At 44.8% G+C, this 18,637-nt stretch overlaps 1 protein-coding gene across 1 annotated transcript in view; it reads left to right on the top strand.

The window, feature by feature from the left end:
- The window catches only part of adam19b (ADAM metallopeptidase domain 19b), a 194,753-nt gene that overhangs the window by 129,013 nt on the left and 47,103 nt on the right, over nt 1-18,637 (top strand). Inside the window, exons 6-12 of the mRNA XM_073067881.1 lie at nt 2,056-2,245; nt 2,745-2,810; nt 9,284-9,355; nt 10,132-10,298; nt 12,017-12,101; nt 14,080-14,219; nt 16,076-16,253. Of these exons, the coding sequence (XP_072923982.1) occupies nt 2,056-2,245; nt 2,745-2,810; nt 9,284-9,355; nt 10,132-10,298; nt 12,017-12,101; nt 14,080-14,219; nt 16,076-16,253 (898 nt within the window). The remainder of the gene's footprint in view (nt 1-2,055; nt 2,246-2,744; nt 2,811-9,283; nt 9,356-10,131; nt 10,299-12,016; nt 12,102-14,079; nt 14,220-16,075; nt 16,254-18,637) is intronic.

Raw genomic sequence — 18,637 nt, 5'->3', positions numbered from 1 at the left:
GAAAACCTGTGCCAACCAGCTGGCAGGCGTATTCAGAGACATTTTCAGTCTCTCATTGCTACAGTTGGAAGTTTCTACCTGCTTCAAGAGGGCAACAATTATACCAGAGGCAAAGAAGAGCTGTGTTATCTAACGGTTATCAGTGATGAAATGCTTTGAGAGGTTGATCGTGGCAAGAATCAACCTGTCTCAGGAAGGACCTGGACCCACTGTAATTTGCCTTTCTCCACAATAGGTCTAGAGCAGATGCGATCTTAATGGCTCTCCACAAAGCCTTGGATCACCTGGATAATGCAAATACCTAAGTCAGGATGCTGTTTATTGATTATTGGTCAGCATTTAACACCATTTTTTTTACAGTCCTGATTGAAAAGCTACAGAACCTAGGCCTCTGTACCTCGCTCTGCAAATGGATCCTCGACTCCCTAACCAGACGACTAAAATCTACACAGACTGGAAATAACATCTCCACCTCATTGACAGTCAACACTGGTGTACCACAGGGATGTGTGCTTAGCCCACTCCTCTACTCTCTCCTACACCCATGACTGTGTAGCTAAACATAGGTCAAATGCTATCTGTAATCTGATGATACAGCCATTGTTGGTAGAATTTCAGATGGTGACAAAAGGGCGTACAGGTGCAAGATACACTAGTTAGTTGAGTGGTGTTGCAGCAACAATCTGGCACTCGATGTCAGCAAGACCAAAGAGCCAACTGTAGACTTCAGAAAGGGTAAGACGAGGGAACACAAACCGATCCTCATCAAGAGATCAGAAGAGGAGACGGGGAGCATTTTCAAGTACCTGGGTGTCAATATCTCCTAGGATCTAACCTGGATGCAAGACATTAATGCAACTATAAAGAGGGCAAGGCAATGGATGTATTTCATTTGGAGTTTGTTAACTAAAACACTCAAACTTGTAAAAATGTACCATGGAGAGCATTCTGACTGGCTGCATCTCTGTTTGGTGGTGGATGGTGGGGTTGGGGCTACTGCACAAGATTGAAGTAAGTTGTAGAAACTTGTAAAATTAGTCTGCTCCGTCATGAGTATCAGTGTGGTATCCAAGACATCTTCAAGGAGCGGTGCCTTAGGAAGGTGGTGTGCATCATTAAGGATCCCCACCAGCCAGGACATGCCTGTTCTCATTGTTACTATCGGGAAGGAGGTACAGAAGCCTGAAGGCACACACTTGGTGATTCAGGAACAGCTTCTTCCCCTCTGCCATTCGATATCTAAATGGACGTTGAACCCATGAACACTACCTCACAACGTATTTACTTCTGTTATTTTGTGCTACTTATTTTAACGTAGCTATTTAATTGACATATATACACACACACATACTTAATGCATTTCAGTTTTTTCTCTATATTTATTTATCATCTATTTCATTGAACTCCTGCTGTAAAGGATAACAAATTTCACAACATATGCTGGTGATATTAAGCCTGATTCTGATTCTGACTGTTTTGGCTTTCCCTTGTACCACCTTGATGTACCAATGTGGTGAAGTGATCTGTGCGGATGGCAAGCAGAACAAGGGTTTTCCATGTACCTTGGTACATGTGAGGATAACAAACCATAAGGCGGGTGATAGTAAGGCAGCTCTAACCATTGTTTTGCCTGGTAACTTATTCCGTTGATCTTGATGGAGGAGAATATCTGATGGAGTGTGCATTGCCTGCCCACATCATGTGTTTTGCCTCTCACCATTTTGCTCTCTTCCATACTGTACATCCATTCTGCATGTTAGCCGTTCTATCGGTATTATAGGTGAGTGGGAATATCATTTTAAAGTTGAAGTTATTTTATGATAGTAAGGTTATTGTTAGAGTGAAGAGGCTGAACCTAACCCAAATCATTTCATATTGGATCCTCATACTGGCCCACACATTAGATCCCCGAATTGAAAGATCAGTTGCTAACTTCTTATATCATCAAATTCTGTGACCTTTTAACGTTGATGATATGAGGTTTTGACAAATTAATAATGTTTCTGGAAAACGGTAATGGAAAATATATTACCTGAATGGGTTCTTCTCTGCTAGGGGTTTGATAATTCTGAACTCAAACATCAGCTACTTCGTGGAGCCGATTGACGACAGCCACAGCCGACATCTCATCTATAGGTCTGAATACCTGAAGCTGAAAAGTGGGACCTGTGGTCACCAACCGAGTGAGCACAAGGAAAACTGGTTCAAGGATTTCACTGTCCACCTTCATCCAAGTCACCATCGGGTAAGATTAATAGTAGTGAAGGCTTCGGCAAAGGAACGTAATTTGTCCATTATGCTGTAGGTCATTGTTTTTTGTCTACTGTTCAGAAACAAGTGTTAATATTTCTGTGGTCGGCAGCATATAGACGGCACCCTCAACTTAAAGAGTACAGCCACAGCTTTAGAGAGGATTTGGATGTAAACCCTTTGAGTATTATGAAAATCGCTTGGCAAAAATAGTACGCTGTGTGTTGTGATGGTAAATTAATGAAATGTCACCATTTCTAAATCCTCTCACCACAGTCTTAGTTTATTGGTTAATAAATCTACATTAACAGGCTTTTGCATTAAAAATGCAGGAAGTGATTTACATTAATACATAGAATAGTTGTATGAGGACACTAACTGTATGAAATGGAGTACTCAAAATCTGGGACTCAAAGAATTGGCTGGTTTGAACCTTAATACAGTTGTACACCCAGATCTTTAATTTCTCTAAGTATTATTTCTACTCTGTACAGAGCAAGAGGGATGTGGTGAAGGATATGAAGTATGTGGAACTTTATTTAGTGGCTGATTATGCTGAGGTAAGATGCTTAATGTTCTTAAAATTTTCCTCTGCTTTGCTTTATTCAGTGTCGGGTTCATAGCTGTTCAAAGATCATAGGTGCAATGAGATGGAACAGGTTGGAACTGAAGAGGAGTCAGACAATTCTGAGGAAAGGTTCAGTTTATAGTTTTTGGGGTGTGGTGAACTAGATATACCTGTCTGACTGCTCCTGTGGCTCCTCCCAAGACCCTGCTGACTGCCCCTGTGGCTCCTCCCACAGACCCCTGTATAAAGGCGACTGTGGCCTGCTGCTCTCCCTCATTTTCCCCAGGATGTAGTGTTGTTCTTCAGTCAATAAAGCCGATATCTCACTTCCTAAGTCTCGGCGTGAGTTATTGATGGTGCATCAATTTTATTGACTGAAAGTTACAACATGGAAACCGCTTTACGCCCAGAACGCCTGGACTTGGACCCCCAAGATCCTGGAGCAGCTCTTGCCTTTGAACACTGGCTGGTGTGCTTCCAATCGTACTTAGAGGAGGTTCGTGCCACCGACTCGGCTGTTCGGCACAAACTTCTCTTCTCGAGGGTCGCCCCAAAAGTTTATTCGTTCATCAGGGACATATCCACCTACGAGGAGGCGCTTGCCGCCCTCCAAAGACAGTACATGCGGCCAGTAAATCCAGTTTATGCACGGCACCGCTTGGCAACACGAAAACAGCGGCCTACGGAGTCGACTGCTGAATTTCTCCGCGAACTACAGGCACTCGCGCGGGCTTGTGATTGCCAAGCGCTCACAGCAGAACAGCATAAGGAACTCTTGGTCCGAGACGCTTTTGTGACTGGGGTTCGGTCAGTGTGTATCCGCCAGCGGCTGCTGGAAAAAGCTGATCTTACCTTACGCTCCGCGATAGAGACGGCCGATACGATAGAGGCTGCGCAGATGTACGCCGAAGAAGTCCAGCCGAGCGATTCCCCGGTTCCGAGCGAATTCGCCAACGCCGCTGCCAGTCGCGGTATCTCAAACCCCACGAATTCGCCAGGTATGAAACTCTGTTACTTTTGTGGGCTTCTGAAACATGCCAGGAACAGCTGTCCGGCTCGCGACGCGACTTGTTCCAGCTGTGGGAAGAAGGGCCATTTCGCCAAGGTCTGTAAATCTAAACCGCGCCCGGGGTCGAGCAGCGCTGCGTCTGAGACCTGGGGGCCGCCATTTTGCATGACCGGATGTGGACAACCATCTTTGCCGGCGTCACCAGGCCCCGCCCCCGCCTCGCCATCTTGCATGCCCGGATGTGAGCGGCCAACTTTGCCGGCGTCACCAGGCCCCGCCCCTGACACGCCCCGTTCAACGCTGGCTTCCGTGACCCTCGATCAAAGTGCTCCGCACCAGCTCGCAAGGTCGATGATGGACATCCTGGTGGAGGGGCACAGGACTAGCTGCCTGTTTGACACGGGCAGCACTGAGAGTTTTATTGACCCGGCCACAGTGAAACGCTGCGGACTCGTGACACGGCCGGTCCGTCAGAAGATCACCTTGGCTTCAGGGTCGCATTCCACAGACATCCGGGTGGGTTGTGTAGCGACATTGGTGGTGCAGGGCACAGAATATCGGAACTTTGCATTCCTGGTCATGCCTCGGCTGTGCGCACCTGTGCTATTGGGGCTGGACTTCCAGAGCCATCTCGAAAGTGTGACTATGGCATATGACGGGCCCCACCCACCACTCACTGTCAGGAATCCTCAGTTTGGTGGGACTTCGCCATATACTCCGTTACCACACGCACATACACCCCGAACCCCACATCCCGCCCAGCACCATGCCGATAGCTGTGCTGCTGACACTATTTGCAACCTCTCCACCCTCAAGATCCCTCCCCCATCGCTGTTCACCAACCTGACCCCCGACTGTAAACCTGTGGCAACTAAAAGTAGGAGGTACAGTGCGGGGGACAGGGCCTTTATTCATTCAGAGGTCCAGCGGCTGCTCAGGGAGGGGATCATTGAGCCAAGCACAAGCCCATGGCGGTCCCAGGTGGTCGTTGTTCGGACTGGGCAGAAAAATAGGATGGTTGTGGACTACAGCCAGACCATCAATAGATTCACGCAGCTTGACGCGTACCCCCTACCCCGCATTGCGGATATGGTCAACCAGATAGCTCAGTACAAGGTGTACTCGACAATTGATCTGAAATCCGCTTATCATCAGCTCCCCATCCGCCCAGAGGACCGCCCCTACACCGCCTTCGAGGCGGGTGGCAGGCTCTATCACTTTCTGCGCGTCCCATTGGGGTCTCAGTCTTCCAGAGGGAGATGGACCGGATGGTGGACCAGTACAAACTGATGGCCACATTTCCCTATCTAGATAACATCACCATCTGTGGTCGCGACTGGTCGGACCATGACGCCAACCTCCAACGTTTTTTCCAGGTGGCCAATGCTTTGAACCTCACTTATAACAAGGACAAGTGTGTGTTCAGAACCACACGACTCGCTATCCTTGGGTATGTCGTGGAGAACGGGGTCATTGGCCCTGACCCTGACCGTATGCGCCCCCTGTTAGAACTCCCTCTTCCCACTACTCTCAAGGCCCTCCGGCGGTGCCTGGGTTTTTTTTCCTATTACGCCCAATGGGTTCCCCATTACGCAGACAAGGCCCGCCCCCTGGTCAAGTCTACCACCTTTCCCCTCTCTGCCGAGGCCCGCGCGGCCTTCAGCTGCATTAAAGGGGACATTGCCAAAGCAACGATGCATGCGGTAGACGAGACCATTCCCTTCCAAGTAGAGAGTGACGCCTCTGACGTCGCGCTGGCTGCTACCCTCAATCAGGAAGGCAGGCCAGTGGCGTTTTTTTCTCGTACCCTTCAAGGCTCTGAACTTCGGCACTCCACGGTGGAGAAAGAAGCCCAAGCCATAGTGGAAGCTATTCGGCACTGGAGGCACTATCTCGCCGGCAGAAGGTTCACCTTGCTGACCGACCAGCGCTCGGTTGCGTTCATGTTCAGCAGCCAACAGCGGGGCAAAATCAAAAATGATAAAATTTTGCGATGGAGAATAGAACTCTCCACCTATACTTATGATATCCTGTACCGGCCTGGCAGGCTCAATGAACCGTCTGATGCCCTATCCCGGGGACCGTGTGCTAGTGCCCAGCTCGACCAGCTGTATGCCCTTCATGCCCAACTTTGCCACCCGGGGGTCACCCGGTTTTATCATTTCATTAAAGCCCGGAACCTGCCGTACTCCCTGGAGGACATCAGGACGATGACCAGGGACTGCCAGATCTGCGCTGAGTGCAAACCGCACTTCTACCGTCCTGACACTGCGCAGCTTGTCAAGGCCACCCGCCCTTTTGAGCGACTGAGTATTGACTTTAAGGGCCCCCTTCCCTCCACCGACCGCAATGTCTACTTTCTCAGTATTATTGACGAGTACTCGCGATTCCCCTTTGCCGTTCCCTGCCCCGACACTACTACCACGTCGGTCATAAAAGTCCTGCGCCAGCTCTTCACTCTGTTCGGATATCCCTGCTATATCCACAGTGATAGAGGGTCCTCCTTTATGAGTGACGAGTTGCGCCGGTTCCTGCTTGCTAGGGGCATAGCTACTAGTCGCACCACGAGTTATAATCCCCGGGGGAATGGCCAGGTGGAGAGGGAGAATGCCACAGTGTGGAAGGCCATACTTTTAGCCCTTAAGTCACAAGGGTTGCCGGTCTCCCGATGGCAGGAGGTCCTCCCTGAGGCACTCCACTCTATCCGCTCCCTGTTGTGTACGTCCACTAATGCCACCCCTCACGAACGCTTATTCTCTTTTCCCAGGAAGTCTGTCACTGGGACCACCCTGCCAGTTTGGCTGACGTCCCCGGGGCCAGTGCTGCTGCGTAAACATGCAAGGAGTAATAAGTACTCACCACTGGTCGAGAAGGTTCACCTCCTGCATGCTAATCCCCAGTATGCCTACGTGGTCTTGCCTGATGGGCGGGAGGACACGGTCTCTGTCCGCGACCTGGCGCCCGCCGGAGCAGCAGACCACTACCCCGAGCACTCCACGGTAACTATGAGGGATCCCTGACACCTCCTGTTGGGACAGAATTAACCCACTCTCCGCCTCCGGAGCACACACCACCTCCGGCACCTGTGCCGTCATCACCTCCGGCTCCTGTGCAATTGCAGCCGGAGTTACGTAGATCGCAGCGAACGATTCGACCACCTGATCGACTTAACCTGTAAATATGCTTGGGAATTTTTTTAAACAAAGGGGGGGTGAATGTGGTGAACTAGATATACCTGTCTGACTGCTCCTGTGGCTCCTCCCAAGACCCTGCTGACTGCCCCTGTGGCTCCTCCCACAGACCCCTGTATAAAGGCGACTGTGGCCTGCTGCTCTCCCTCATTTTCCCCAGGATGTAGTGTTGTTCTTCAGTCAATAAAAGCCGATATCTCACTTCCTAAGTCTCGGCGTGAGTTATTGATGGTGCATCATGGGGGCCAAAAGAGAGATCTTGGATTTGGAGAGCATTCATTTATATGAGTGTGACTTTGTACAATGGTGTAAATTGAAAGAGCAGGTAATGGTACCCCATTTTCCTTCTCATTGATTTCAATTTAAATTTTAAAAAATGTGGAGAATTTAACACAGGTTGTCACCTCTCTGTCACCTATTTTACACCAACACAGAAAGCCTAGTTCTACTCAGCAGGAGCTGATTTTTTATTCTTGATTTTCCTGCTTAACAGGTCTGGGAATGCTGTTTTGTTTAAGCAGTATTTATGGAAATTTTTTGTGGGGACCTTTGCCATCCTCTAAATTTTCATGTACTCTTAATCAATGGTTTTGGAACTTCCAATACGGCAACAGGAAACTTATAGGGACACTGAGACAGAGTTCAGCATTTTATTTATTGACTGATTTATTGACATACAACATGGAATAGGCCCTCAGGCACTTCAGATTGCGTGGCCCAGCATCTCCTAATTTAATCCTAGCCTAATCACTGGACAATTTACAATGACCAATTAACCTACCAACCGGTAGGGCTTTGGACTGTGGGAGGAAACCAGAGCACCCAGAGGAAACCTACATAGTCACGTGGAGATCGTATAAACTTCTTACAGGCAATGGCAGGAATTTAACCTGTACTGTAAAACATCGTGTTAATCATAACTATGTTCATTGTTCAGCTTGTAATTCCTCAGCACCTCAGTGAACACTATTGTATTGTTGACATTATTAAAGGTTTTCCCTTCCCAGTGCATTCTCTGGTTTAGCATTAAACCTAGGGTTCACAAGATCTAAACATTAAACTGCAGCAGGAAAGTGAATCATCATTTATTTTTTCCCTTAGATTTGGTATCGGAGGCTCCCACTGCCAGCAGTTTCATCAAAAATTGAAGGATATCCTGATCTAGCCCAAATGTCTGTAATGTTCACTGAGAGGCAGCTGGCTGTGCTTTGGGAACTGTTTAAAGGCTCTGCAAACTAAAAGAAGACGTAATTCCCACAATATTTGAAGGTTTCCCAGACCTGAAATGACACATTGAGATGTGACTCCAGGAAGTGAAAGTCAATAAAGCTGCTGATGTTGGAAATTTGAAACAATAACATAAAATGCTGGAAACACTCCACATGTCAGGCAGCTGTTTATCTTTCTGAAGACAAGAGTTTGACCTGAATTATTAGCTCTGTTGTTCTTTCTACAGATGCTGCCTAACCTGATGGGTGTTTTCAGCATTTTCTAGTTTTGCTTCTGATTCCAAAAAGTAGTTCTTTATGCAGAGAGTGAGTAGCTGCTCTGAAACATGGCCAAAGCTGATTTTCACAATTGGTCAGTGTTATCATTCTGTTGTGGGGCCATTGATGGAAGAGAAAGCCCATTTCTGGTCTTGTAGCTCTTTTGTTCCTATGACTTACTTACTATTACACCACTGGCATTTAGGGCATCAATGAAGGTCCTCCCTCTCTGGTGGTGGTCATGGCTTCCTTCATCATGACAGTAGCTTGGTTTTCACTGTTGTCATCATGCAAGTCCTGGTTGGAGACTCAGGAATACTGCTGCACTTAGATGTAGAACGATTCTTCATTGCAGCTTCCATAAGAACTCTGTTTTACCAGGCAGAGTTGTTAGCCCTGAGCTGAACCCCGAACCTGGAGGACCAGTAGACCACTCTTAGCCTGTCCTCTACTCTTTGACCTGTTTGTCATTGGTGACCCTACCAACAGCCAAAGCATAAAGCTCTGACTTTGGTCAGCATAGCTCCCTGGATCATTGAAGCACGCAGGCCTCTAAGCCATGACAATGTTGTGGTCCTGTTCCTATGAGATTGGATTAATTTTAGAAGAGTAGTTAGTTGCTGTCATATAGGGATCCCAAAGCTTGCATCCTGAAAGGGTGAGATGAAATGAACTAAAGAAGATTCTTAATTTGGCCCAAGTTATTAGGAAGTTAAACAAAGTGAAACTGCTTCACAGAACGATATGTACTGTATCTTTATCTAAATCTATCCTTCAGTTTCAGAAACATCACAGGGATCTTGAGAAAACAAAACAGAAATTGAAGGAAACTGCTAATTATGTTGATAAGGTGAGAATGTATGAATCATCGAGTTGTTTGTCTTTGTTGGTCTCCGCTCTCGCTGTGTGACACCTCTTTGTCCCTTTACTAGGAGCATGTGTATGTTGAATTTCCGGGTGAACAGTTAGATTTTGTTGTGCTGCAGATCATGGTCTGTCTTTGGGGCTTCATTGCATACCTGGTGGGTGGAGGGTGGGGGAGGGGAAGGTCAGTGCTTTGTTGCTGCTTGTGCCTGGGAAGGGGAAGTAGGGCATTCTAACGTTTTGCCATCACTCATGTTTTGCAACTGTCTTCTGTTTTCATGGATGTCTGTGAAGAATGAGAATTTCAGGATGTGTGTTTAATACATTCTCTGATATTAAATGGAACTTTTGAACTATCAGAGATCTTTGTATGTTTGTACTCGCAAACTGCGTCTGTATGTGAGACTGTAGTCTGTTTATGAGCTTAGGAGAGCTTGGCCCCCCATTGTCCTGTGAAATTACTGTACTGCTTGCTGCTTTCTAACAGTAACCACATTCCAACACCACAGTAAGAACTACAGAGTGTCCAGAGCTGGTAAGAGGTATTACAGAAACCCTTTCTTACCCCTGATTGGAATGAAGAATTGCATTATAATGTGAAGTTTGCAGAGCTTGCAAATGTGGATCAAATTCATCTTCAGTCGTAACAGTTGCAGGACAATGATGGTATTTTGCAGTTACCAGTACCATGTATTTGCGTAGGCTAACTCTTTGCTTTGATTCACTTTTCAAGTCTGTCTCTTTACTGGTATGTTTCCTCAGTATTACAGGTCTCTCAATATCAGGATTGCTCTGGTTCATCTGGAGGTATGGACTCACCAGAACAGGTGTGACGTGAGGGAGAATCCCTACAGCACCCTCTGGTCCTTTCTAAAATGGAGACGGCAGGTGTTGACCTGGAAGAAGCATGATAATGCACAGCTCATCACGTAAGTGCCGAAGATGTTGTTCTTGTCTTTCTCCAGGGCATGTACTTGTACTGCAGAAAGAATAACTAATACCAGCTAAACCCACTGAGATGGGATCTCTGCTGGGGAGAATTTCCCAATTTCATCCCACTGAAGTGTACTGTATTGTCTGCTCTCCATTAGCATGCTGGTCCATTCAGCAAATCATATCAATTAGGAGCTGTGACCAGGCTGCAACCTCCATTCCGCATTCCCAACTGAGTGCCTGCTAGTCTTTCACACCCTACCTGTCAAGAATCTGTCTCTGTCTGCCTTCAAACATTCTGCTTTCACTCTCCTTGGAGGAAGGGAGCTCTGCAGTTTGTACCACCTACAGGAGGCCCTGCACTATTCAAATAGGCAGCTCACTACCATGTTCTCGAGGGCCACTGGGGAAGGATAAGCAAATGATGGCTCAGCTTGCACAGCCCACATCTGTTGAATAAACAAAAAGAAAGTCGCAACCCTTTGAGAGAGAGAGAAAAAAATCAGCTCTTATTTACTTGAGTAATTTCTTATCTTGAGATGAAGATAAGGCATTTTGTAAGATGCTTTATCTTGAGATAAAAGTAAAGTATGTTGTAAAATGCCAACTCTAGTATCTTGAGGTTGAGATGCATGAGTCTGCAGCTAAACCACATGCATCACAAGTTACCAGATTGTTTACACAGCTGATTACAATTAAGAACAGCATCCACAAGTCCCTCACCCTGCACCAGGGAAAGGACGAATCATAACATTTCCAATCTTAATCACTAACAAATAGTATTGATTTATTTATTGAGATACAGTGTAGAGTAGACCCTACCAGCTTTTTGAGACATGCCGCCCAGCAACCCCCGATTAACCCTAACCTAATCACAGGATGTTTTACAATGACCAATTAACTTACCAACCAACACACACAAAATGCTGGTGGAATGCAGCAGGCCAGGCAGCATCTATAGGAATACAGCATCCTGCTGTGTTCCACCAGCATTTTGTGTGTGTTGCTTGAATCTCCAGCATCTGCAGATTTCCTCGTGTTAACTTACCAACCAGTAGGTCTCTGAAGCTCAAGCCTCAGAGGAATGGGGAGGACGTACTAACTTGTTACAGACAACGGTGGGAATTGAACCCAGCTTGCAGGTACTGTAAAGCATTGTGCTACTCTGCTGCCTTAGCTGTAAAATCCCAGCTGTGTGAGCCAGCCTGCAAACAAAGCTTCCTTTTACTATCTGTAAAGTAGGCAGTTAGGTTAAAACTTAGCTGATGTGTGATATACTGATTTTAAGAAAGATTCTGCCAAAATAATACTGGACAGAACCATGGTTTAATTAGAATTGAATATAGAACAGATTTTCCAGCTGGCTTCTTTATGTAAACTGTGTCATGTAATCTGCCAGTTTGATCATAGAGATAGGGGAAAGGATGAGGGTTGTGGTATGGATTTTCTGAATGAATTCTGCCCGTGGTTATGTGTCCATTGATTTTCACAGTATCAGTTCCAGGATGAATTTCTTCCATACACTTATAGCTTTGAAAGTTCTTCTTGCTCATTGCAATGTGGACAATGATTAGAAGTCACTTGTAGCAGTTTCTAGGAAAATCTTCGCTGTACTTTGAAGGACATAAAAATCTCAGGAGTCCAGCTGAGAAATTCTTTTTCCTGCTTTTTTGTTTTATTTCTGCCTTGTAACACTGAATGCTTTTGTACTTAGGGGGATAACCTTCAATGGCACTACCATCGGCTTGGCACCCTTGATGGGCATGTGTTCAGATTATCAGTCAGGAGGTGTGAATATGGTGAGTGAATGTGGCAGTGAGTCTGACACAAAGTTCAGAGTTACTTTCTACCAGTCATCACTGGAATTATCAGTGAAGCTGATGGTAGATTGTGGCATCAATGACATGTTTCTCCTTTTAGTAATTTCCCTTCCATTATTTTAATTTCCCTTTCTGATCCACTTCGGGAAATTTAAGGGTTAATAACTAAATTTCCTTTTAGGATTTTTTTCGTTATTGATAAAATTGAGACTTACTAATTAAATAATGGATTTGGATGCTTTTTTACCCTATAATGAAAATGCCTGTTTTTTTTGGTTAAAATTGTTAAAGATTCAGATGAACTGTGTATCAAAATGTCGGGGAAATGATTAAGAGTGAGTCTGTGAACCTGGACTCCTGATTTTGAGGAAGGAGTTGTGTCTGTTGGGGATCAGTGTGTGACCACTGGTTTAAATTGGTTTATTATTGTTACATGTACTGCGGTATAGTGAAAAATATGTTTTGCATCCATCCATCATATCAGTACATGAGAGAGAGAAGAGCAGAATGTGAACTTAGAGCTACAGAGAGCTGACAGACCAGAAGGTGAAAGGTCTATGATGAAGTAGATCACAGTCAGGGGTCCACCTTATTGCACAAGTGGATCGAAGTCCTTGAGCCGCGTGGTTTTCAGTCTTTGTATCATCTGCTTGATGAGACTGAGAGAGAGAGGACTTTTTGCTGTTTTACTGAGGCAGTGACGTGTAGACAGAGTCCATGGAGGGGAAGCGGGTTCTTGGGATGTGCTGGGCCGTGTCCAGAACTCTCTGCAGTTTATTATGGTCTTAGGCAGAACAGTTGCCATATCAAGCAGTGATGTCTCTCAATAGGATTCTTTCTATATAATAAGCATATACAACAGTTCATCTCTGCATGACAGGAGGACACATATCATAGTACAATAGTCTCTGCTTTATTATTTTGTACATTATTATTCTGTATATTATTCTTCTTAATTATTAGTTAAATCTGTACACCGCTGCTGTAACAAAAGAATTTCCCACTCGGGATCAGTGAAGTATTTATTATTACTATTATTATGAAACATTGATAAACCTGGTGTGGGTCAAAGGGACATGTCCAATGGGTATGAGAGGGGAATGCCATTGTTATGGAGAGGATAGATGAAGAAATCTGTTCTAATTCTCCTGCTCATGAATACGAGTACATTGGCCTTGGCTCGGGTGCCACATCTTCCTCAGCTGTTAGTTCACTCAGATGACCATGGGTTCCAGTTCCATTCTGCACCATCAGAGGTGATGTCATCCACATGACGCCTTAGAAGAGACCCTGATTCTTTCCGCTGAGCATCAAAGAATGTTGAGGAAAAGGAAATACTTAACCATCAGTTTTTTAAAAAACTCTAAATATCTAATTATTACCTCATTGCTGTGTATGAGACCTGAAAACCCACTAAGTCTAAGCCAGGACCTTGTTGGACATCACATCTTGACACCATCTTAACGGAGTTTGTGGAGTTCAGAAATATGCCAACTTTGGACATCTTGAAGCACTTATCGAATGAATAATTTCCTTCCTTTCTTTGTGTTTAGGTATTCCACAGCTATACCAATACTGCAATTACTTTACTATTTCATAAGACCCCTGAAAGTTCCTCTTGTACAATAAAGAATTCCTGATCTCTCAAGATGGCTCTTGCATGTTATTTGTCAACCTGCACGCCACTTTTTCTGCAAGTGTAATATTATATTTTGCATTCTGTTATTGATTTCCTTTTGGATTATTTCAATTTGCTTATGGAATAATCTGTCTGGATGCTATGCAAGCAAAAGCTATACACTGTATCTTGGTATGTGTAATAATGATAAACTAATTATCAATATGGAAAAGATTGGAACATTATTTGGAAATAGGAATAAACACACAATCTTCAATCTTCAACACTGTTCTTGAAATTCACTGTTTTCTGTTCACTGATAGTCTCTTCTCTCTCCAGGATCACTCTGACAGTGCAGTTGGAGTTGCTGCTACCATGGCCCATGAGATGGGACACAACTTTGGTATGAGTCATGACTCTGATGGCTGCTGTTCAGCTCGTCCAGAGGATGGAGGGTGTATCATGGCAGCAGCCACTGGGTGAGGGTCCCAACGTGGCTGGGCTGGTGTCTAACAATGACCCATTGTGTGGTGTTGTGCTGAGTAATGCTCAAAGCTGACCTCATTGCAACGTGCACACGGGAGACCATCTCCATAAAACACAAAGCTCATGAAGAAGCCTTTCATCTGTCCCTGACAACTCATTGACAGAAGATCTTGTCCCTGAAACATTACCCCATTTTTGTGTCCACTGACGCTGTTTCTTTTCCAGTATTTTCTTATCCCTAAGGCATAGAGAGCTGGAGGAAGTTCCAGAGGGAAAGGCAATAAGGCCATGGAAAGACAGTATTCAAGGATGAGGAATTTAAAGCTCTTCTATGGTCAGACAGTAGCCAGTCAGAGCAGAGTGTAGGGTGAATGAGATCTGGAGTGACATGAAATACTAACAGCAGAGCCTTATAAAATGACAAGTGTACGTTGGCTTGAATCTAGGATACTGGGGAAGAAGGAAAGTAGCTATGGTTGTAGGGTATGGAGCTGTGGATGAATGGAGGGGGGTGGGTTCAGAGTCGGCCCCTGTTGCAGAGGTTCAAATGGGCACTGAGACTGATGTTTATGTTATTGAAAGCTCATCTCAAAAACAGTGCAAAACTAAGGTTGCAGAGAGGTTGGCTTTGCACAGGGCAGTTGCCAGGCATGGAAGCATAGCTGAAGGAATGAAGTTTGTGGAGGGACTAAAGACATTAGCCAAGAAATTCTTCTGCCTCTAGAGGCATGTTAAACATGGGATGCACAATAACCCAATATAAATTTTGTGCGGTGGACCGTGCAGCAAAATCCTACCTCACAAAGCATCCAAGGTGTCACGTATAATAGAAAATGCCATGCACACTTTGTGTAGATGAATATTTTGTTCATTCCCTCCCTGGGTCATAGAGGGGTTCCTGGGGGAGAGTCATCATTGGTCATTGGGTAGTGTGGGAGTTGTCATGACAAGTTGTGACATCAAATCTTGGATTAGAGTGATGATGGGATCTTTTTATGGAAGGGTTTGCAATGGCAAGGGGGGTTGAGGATGCAATCTGCCTGGATCCAGTAGCTCTAGTCTTGAAAGAAACCCACGGGAATTGGGAGGAGGATATTAGGTTTGATAAGCCTTTAATATGGATGCACGTGTGTGAATCCAGATGCCATACTCTAAACTATGAAGTAAATCATGTAGCAACCATTTAAGCTTTATGAAAGCAAGCCTCCCACTTCTTGTGAAGCTAGGCTTCTGAACGGGTGGTTAGCACTGTCCGTGAACAATGCAAGTTCTAAAGAACTTAAAGCAGGAGACATGCTGATATCCTCAGCCTTTCCCATATTGCATTACTTAAGGATGGCTGTTAGTTCCAGCTTAATTGCAACGGACCCAGCTTTGTTTTGGTTGACTCTGGGGGCATTCTTTGTTAAGACCCAGATAACAAGGCAAGCTCTATGACTAGTCTTTAAGTCTGTAATTCACAGCTGTCTCTGAGAAATGTGTAGAGTCAGTGATTGACTGGGGGCCTCCTTGGCAGGATAACTTCTCTTGTAATAGAAGCAGATTAAGGACTGGGGTAAACTCGTTCCGAGTGGGAATCTTGCATTCAATATGTTTTTAATATGTGCACAGGTTCTGAACTGGACTTGAATTGATAAAAGTAACTTGGTTACAAGCAACCCTCAGGAACAGCAACTGTGCTGGAGGATAGCAATTGAACTAATCACCCTTCAGGATCATTGTATGAAGCATAACTCAATCTTGTGAACAAAGTTCTTCCTTCATTGCATGGGACTGCTTTCAATATTTTTATTTTCTACTTTATCCTGAACCAAAGTGTAACTATTTGTTTCCAATGTTTGCTCCTCAGGGATCCATTTCCCAAAGTGTTCAACAAATGCAATGAAAAAGAGCTTCAGAAGTACCTGCATGAAGGTGGAGGGATGTGCCTTTTCAACATGCCTGATGTGAACACTTTGTATGGAGGCCGAAGGTGTGGGAACGGCTATGTAGAGGAAGGCGAGCAATGTGACTGTGGAGAAGTTGAAGTAAGTTCGCTCTTAAGTCAGCCAGGTAGAAACCTTCCATCTTTTATTGTATCCTCTCAGGTTACATCACTTATCACTTGCACTTATTACCCCCGTCCCCAGATTCTGATGCTCTTCTCACTCCATGTGCCCTCCATTTCATCCACCCACCCACTCACCCCGCTAGCACTACTCGGATCTACCTATCTACCACCTGCCTGCACTTGCACAACCACTTTCCTCCACCTCTTTTTACTGGCTATATCTCCCTTCTATACTTTTGTCCAGATGAAGGACCTGGACCCAAAATATTGACTCCCATTTTCCTCCATAGACGCTGCCTAACCTGCTGAGTTCCTCCAGCTTTTTGTGTCCTCCTCCAGATTTCCAGCGTCTAGAGTCTCTTATGTCTCCAGCTTCTTCCATTTGCTCTATTTAACACTGAGGTTTACTATTCTTCCTCAATTATTTTAGTTTTCCAATGCCTGGTGCAGATCTGTTAGCAAGCATACTTGCCTGCAGGTCAGAAGGTTAACAATCAAGTCTTAGCCAGTGTCTTGGTCATAGGCTAACACTCGGTTTAACATTGGAAAAGTTCTGTACTTTCTGATAAACTGTCTTTCAGATTGGATAAAACAAGACTAAAAGTAAGATACAGATAAAGAGCAGGGGAATTATCTGCATTTAAAGGATACTTGTCATTAACCTACATTACCAAATTATATTCAGTGGCCTCAGTGGAATGGAACCTGGTGTGGGTTTCTGCTGCTGTAGCCCATCCACTTCAAGGTTCAATGTGTTGTGCATTCATAGATGCTCTTCTGCACACCACTGTTGTAATGTGTGGTTATCTGAGTTACTGTCGTCTTCTTGTCAACTTGAACCAGTCTGACCATTCTCCTCTGACCTTGCTCATTAACGAGGCATTTCTGCACACAGAACTGACACTCACTGTGTGTTTTTTTTTGTTTTACACACCACTCTCTGTAAACTCTAGGAACTGTTTTGCATGAAAATTGCAGGAGATCTGCAGTTTCTGAGATACTCAAACCACCAACAATCATACCATGGTCAAAGTCACTTGGGTCACTTTTCTTCCTCATTCCGATGTTTGGCCTGAACAACAAATGAACCTTTTGACCATGTCTGCATACATTTATGTATTGAGTTGTTGCTATGTGACTGGCTGATTATATATTTGCATTCATGAGCAGCTGTACCTAATAAAGTGGCCACTGAGTGTAAATTGGACACAATCTCATTTTCACTTGTGCAATTCACTCAGGTAAGCTGGTCACCATGATTCCTACATTAGAAAGATGACCACACATTCAAATGTCTTGAATTGATTGTAAAATAATTTGGGATATTCTATAAAGACACTTGTGAAGGAGTGTATGCCCGCATAATTATTCAGGGTCTTCCCCAACTGGAAGCCTCGGGTGAACCAAGAGATCACAATATGTTGAGGGCTGGATCAGTGGCGTTCAGGTCTGGGGATCAAGGAAAATACAAGAGGTCTATGTATGACCACTGGAAAGCATTCAAAGTGGCAATTTCGGACCAAACATGGCTCCCAGAAGGATGCTCAACAACTGTGGCTGAGCTTGAATGATATCATCTCCTATGAAGTAAAACCAAGTGACATGTGACAAAGTTTTGCTCCCAGAAGGACTCAATGCCTTTTAAACTGGTTTTCACTGACAGAACATGAAGGCAACTTCACGAACTCCCACAGCTGCTGACGATTCTGTGATTTCTGTGATATGAGAGCATCCTTCATTGTCTTTGCACAGTTTGTCATCTTGTGCATGTTTATTGTTTGTCTTTATTTGTGTTCAGTCTTCCATTGATCCAGTTGTGTCTCTCAGGGTTTACTGTGAATGCCCACAAGAAAATGAATCTCAGGGTTGTTATTGGTGTCATATATGTATTTAAAACTATTCTCAGGCTTCCAGCCAGATCCAGGTATCGATTTTAATTGATGTTTCTGTGAGAAACTCTGGGATGATGCCTGGGCATGTCTAGTCTCGAGTTATTTATACCCTCATTGTCTTCTTCCTGATTGGTTAGTCCTCATCCAATCAGGTTCCCACTGTCCAACCTAGTTTACAATTGACTTGCAGTTCTTACTTAGAGTGAGACCTTGTCTTTGTCAAAATTATTTTCCTCTAGTTTTATTTCAATGGCTTCCTTTACCAAGTGGTTCCAAAAGACATTAGCAAGGCACAGTAGTTTTGGACCAAAGTCAATCCTATTGCCATTGTGAATATAATGTTCTGCTACTGCCAATTTCTCCCGGTAACCTAAAGGGATACACCTCCTGTGCTCCTTGATGTGGGTTTCTACCGTGCATCGCGTCTGGCCAATTTATGCTGCTCTGCATTCACAGGGAATCCTGTAAA

This window comes from Hemitrygon akajei, chromosome 15, assembly GCF_048418815.1.
Source record: "Hemitrygon akajei chromosome 15, sHemAka1.3, whole genome shotgun sequence".
In the NCBI taxonomy this organism is placed as follows: domain Eukaryota; kingdom Metazoa; phylum Chordata; class Chondrichthyes; order Myliobatiformes; family Dasyatidae; genus Hemitrygon; species Hemitrygon akajei.
Note: the sequence above shows the minus strand (reverse complement) of the source record. Positions and strands in the feature narration are given on the sequence as shown.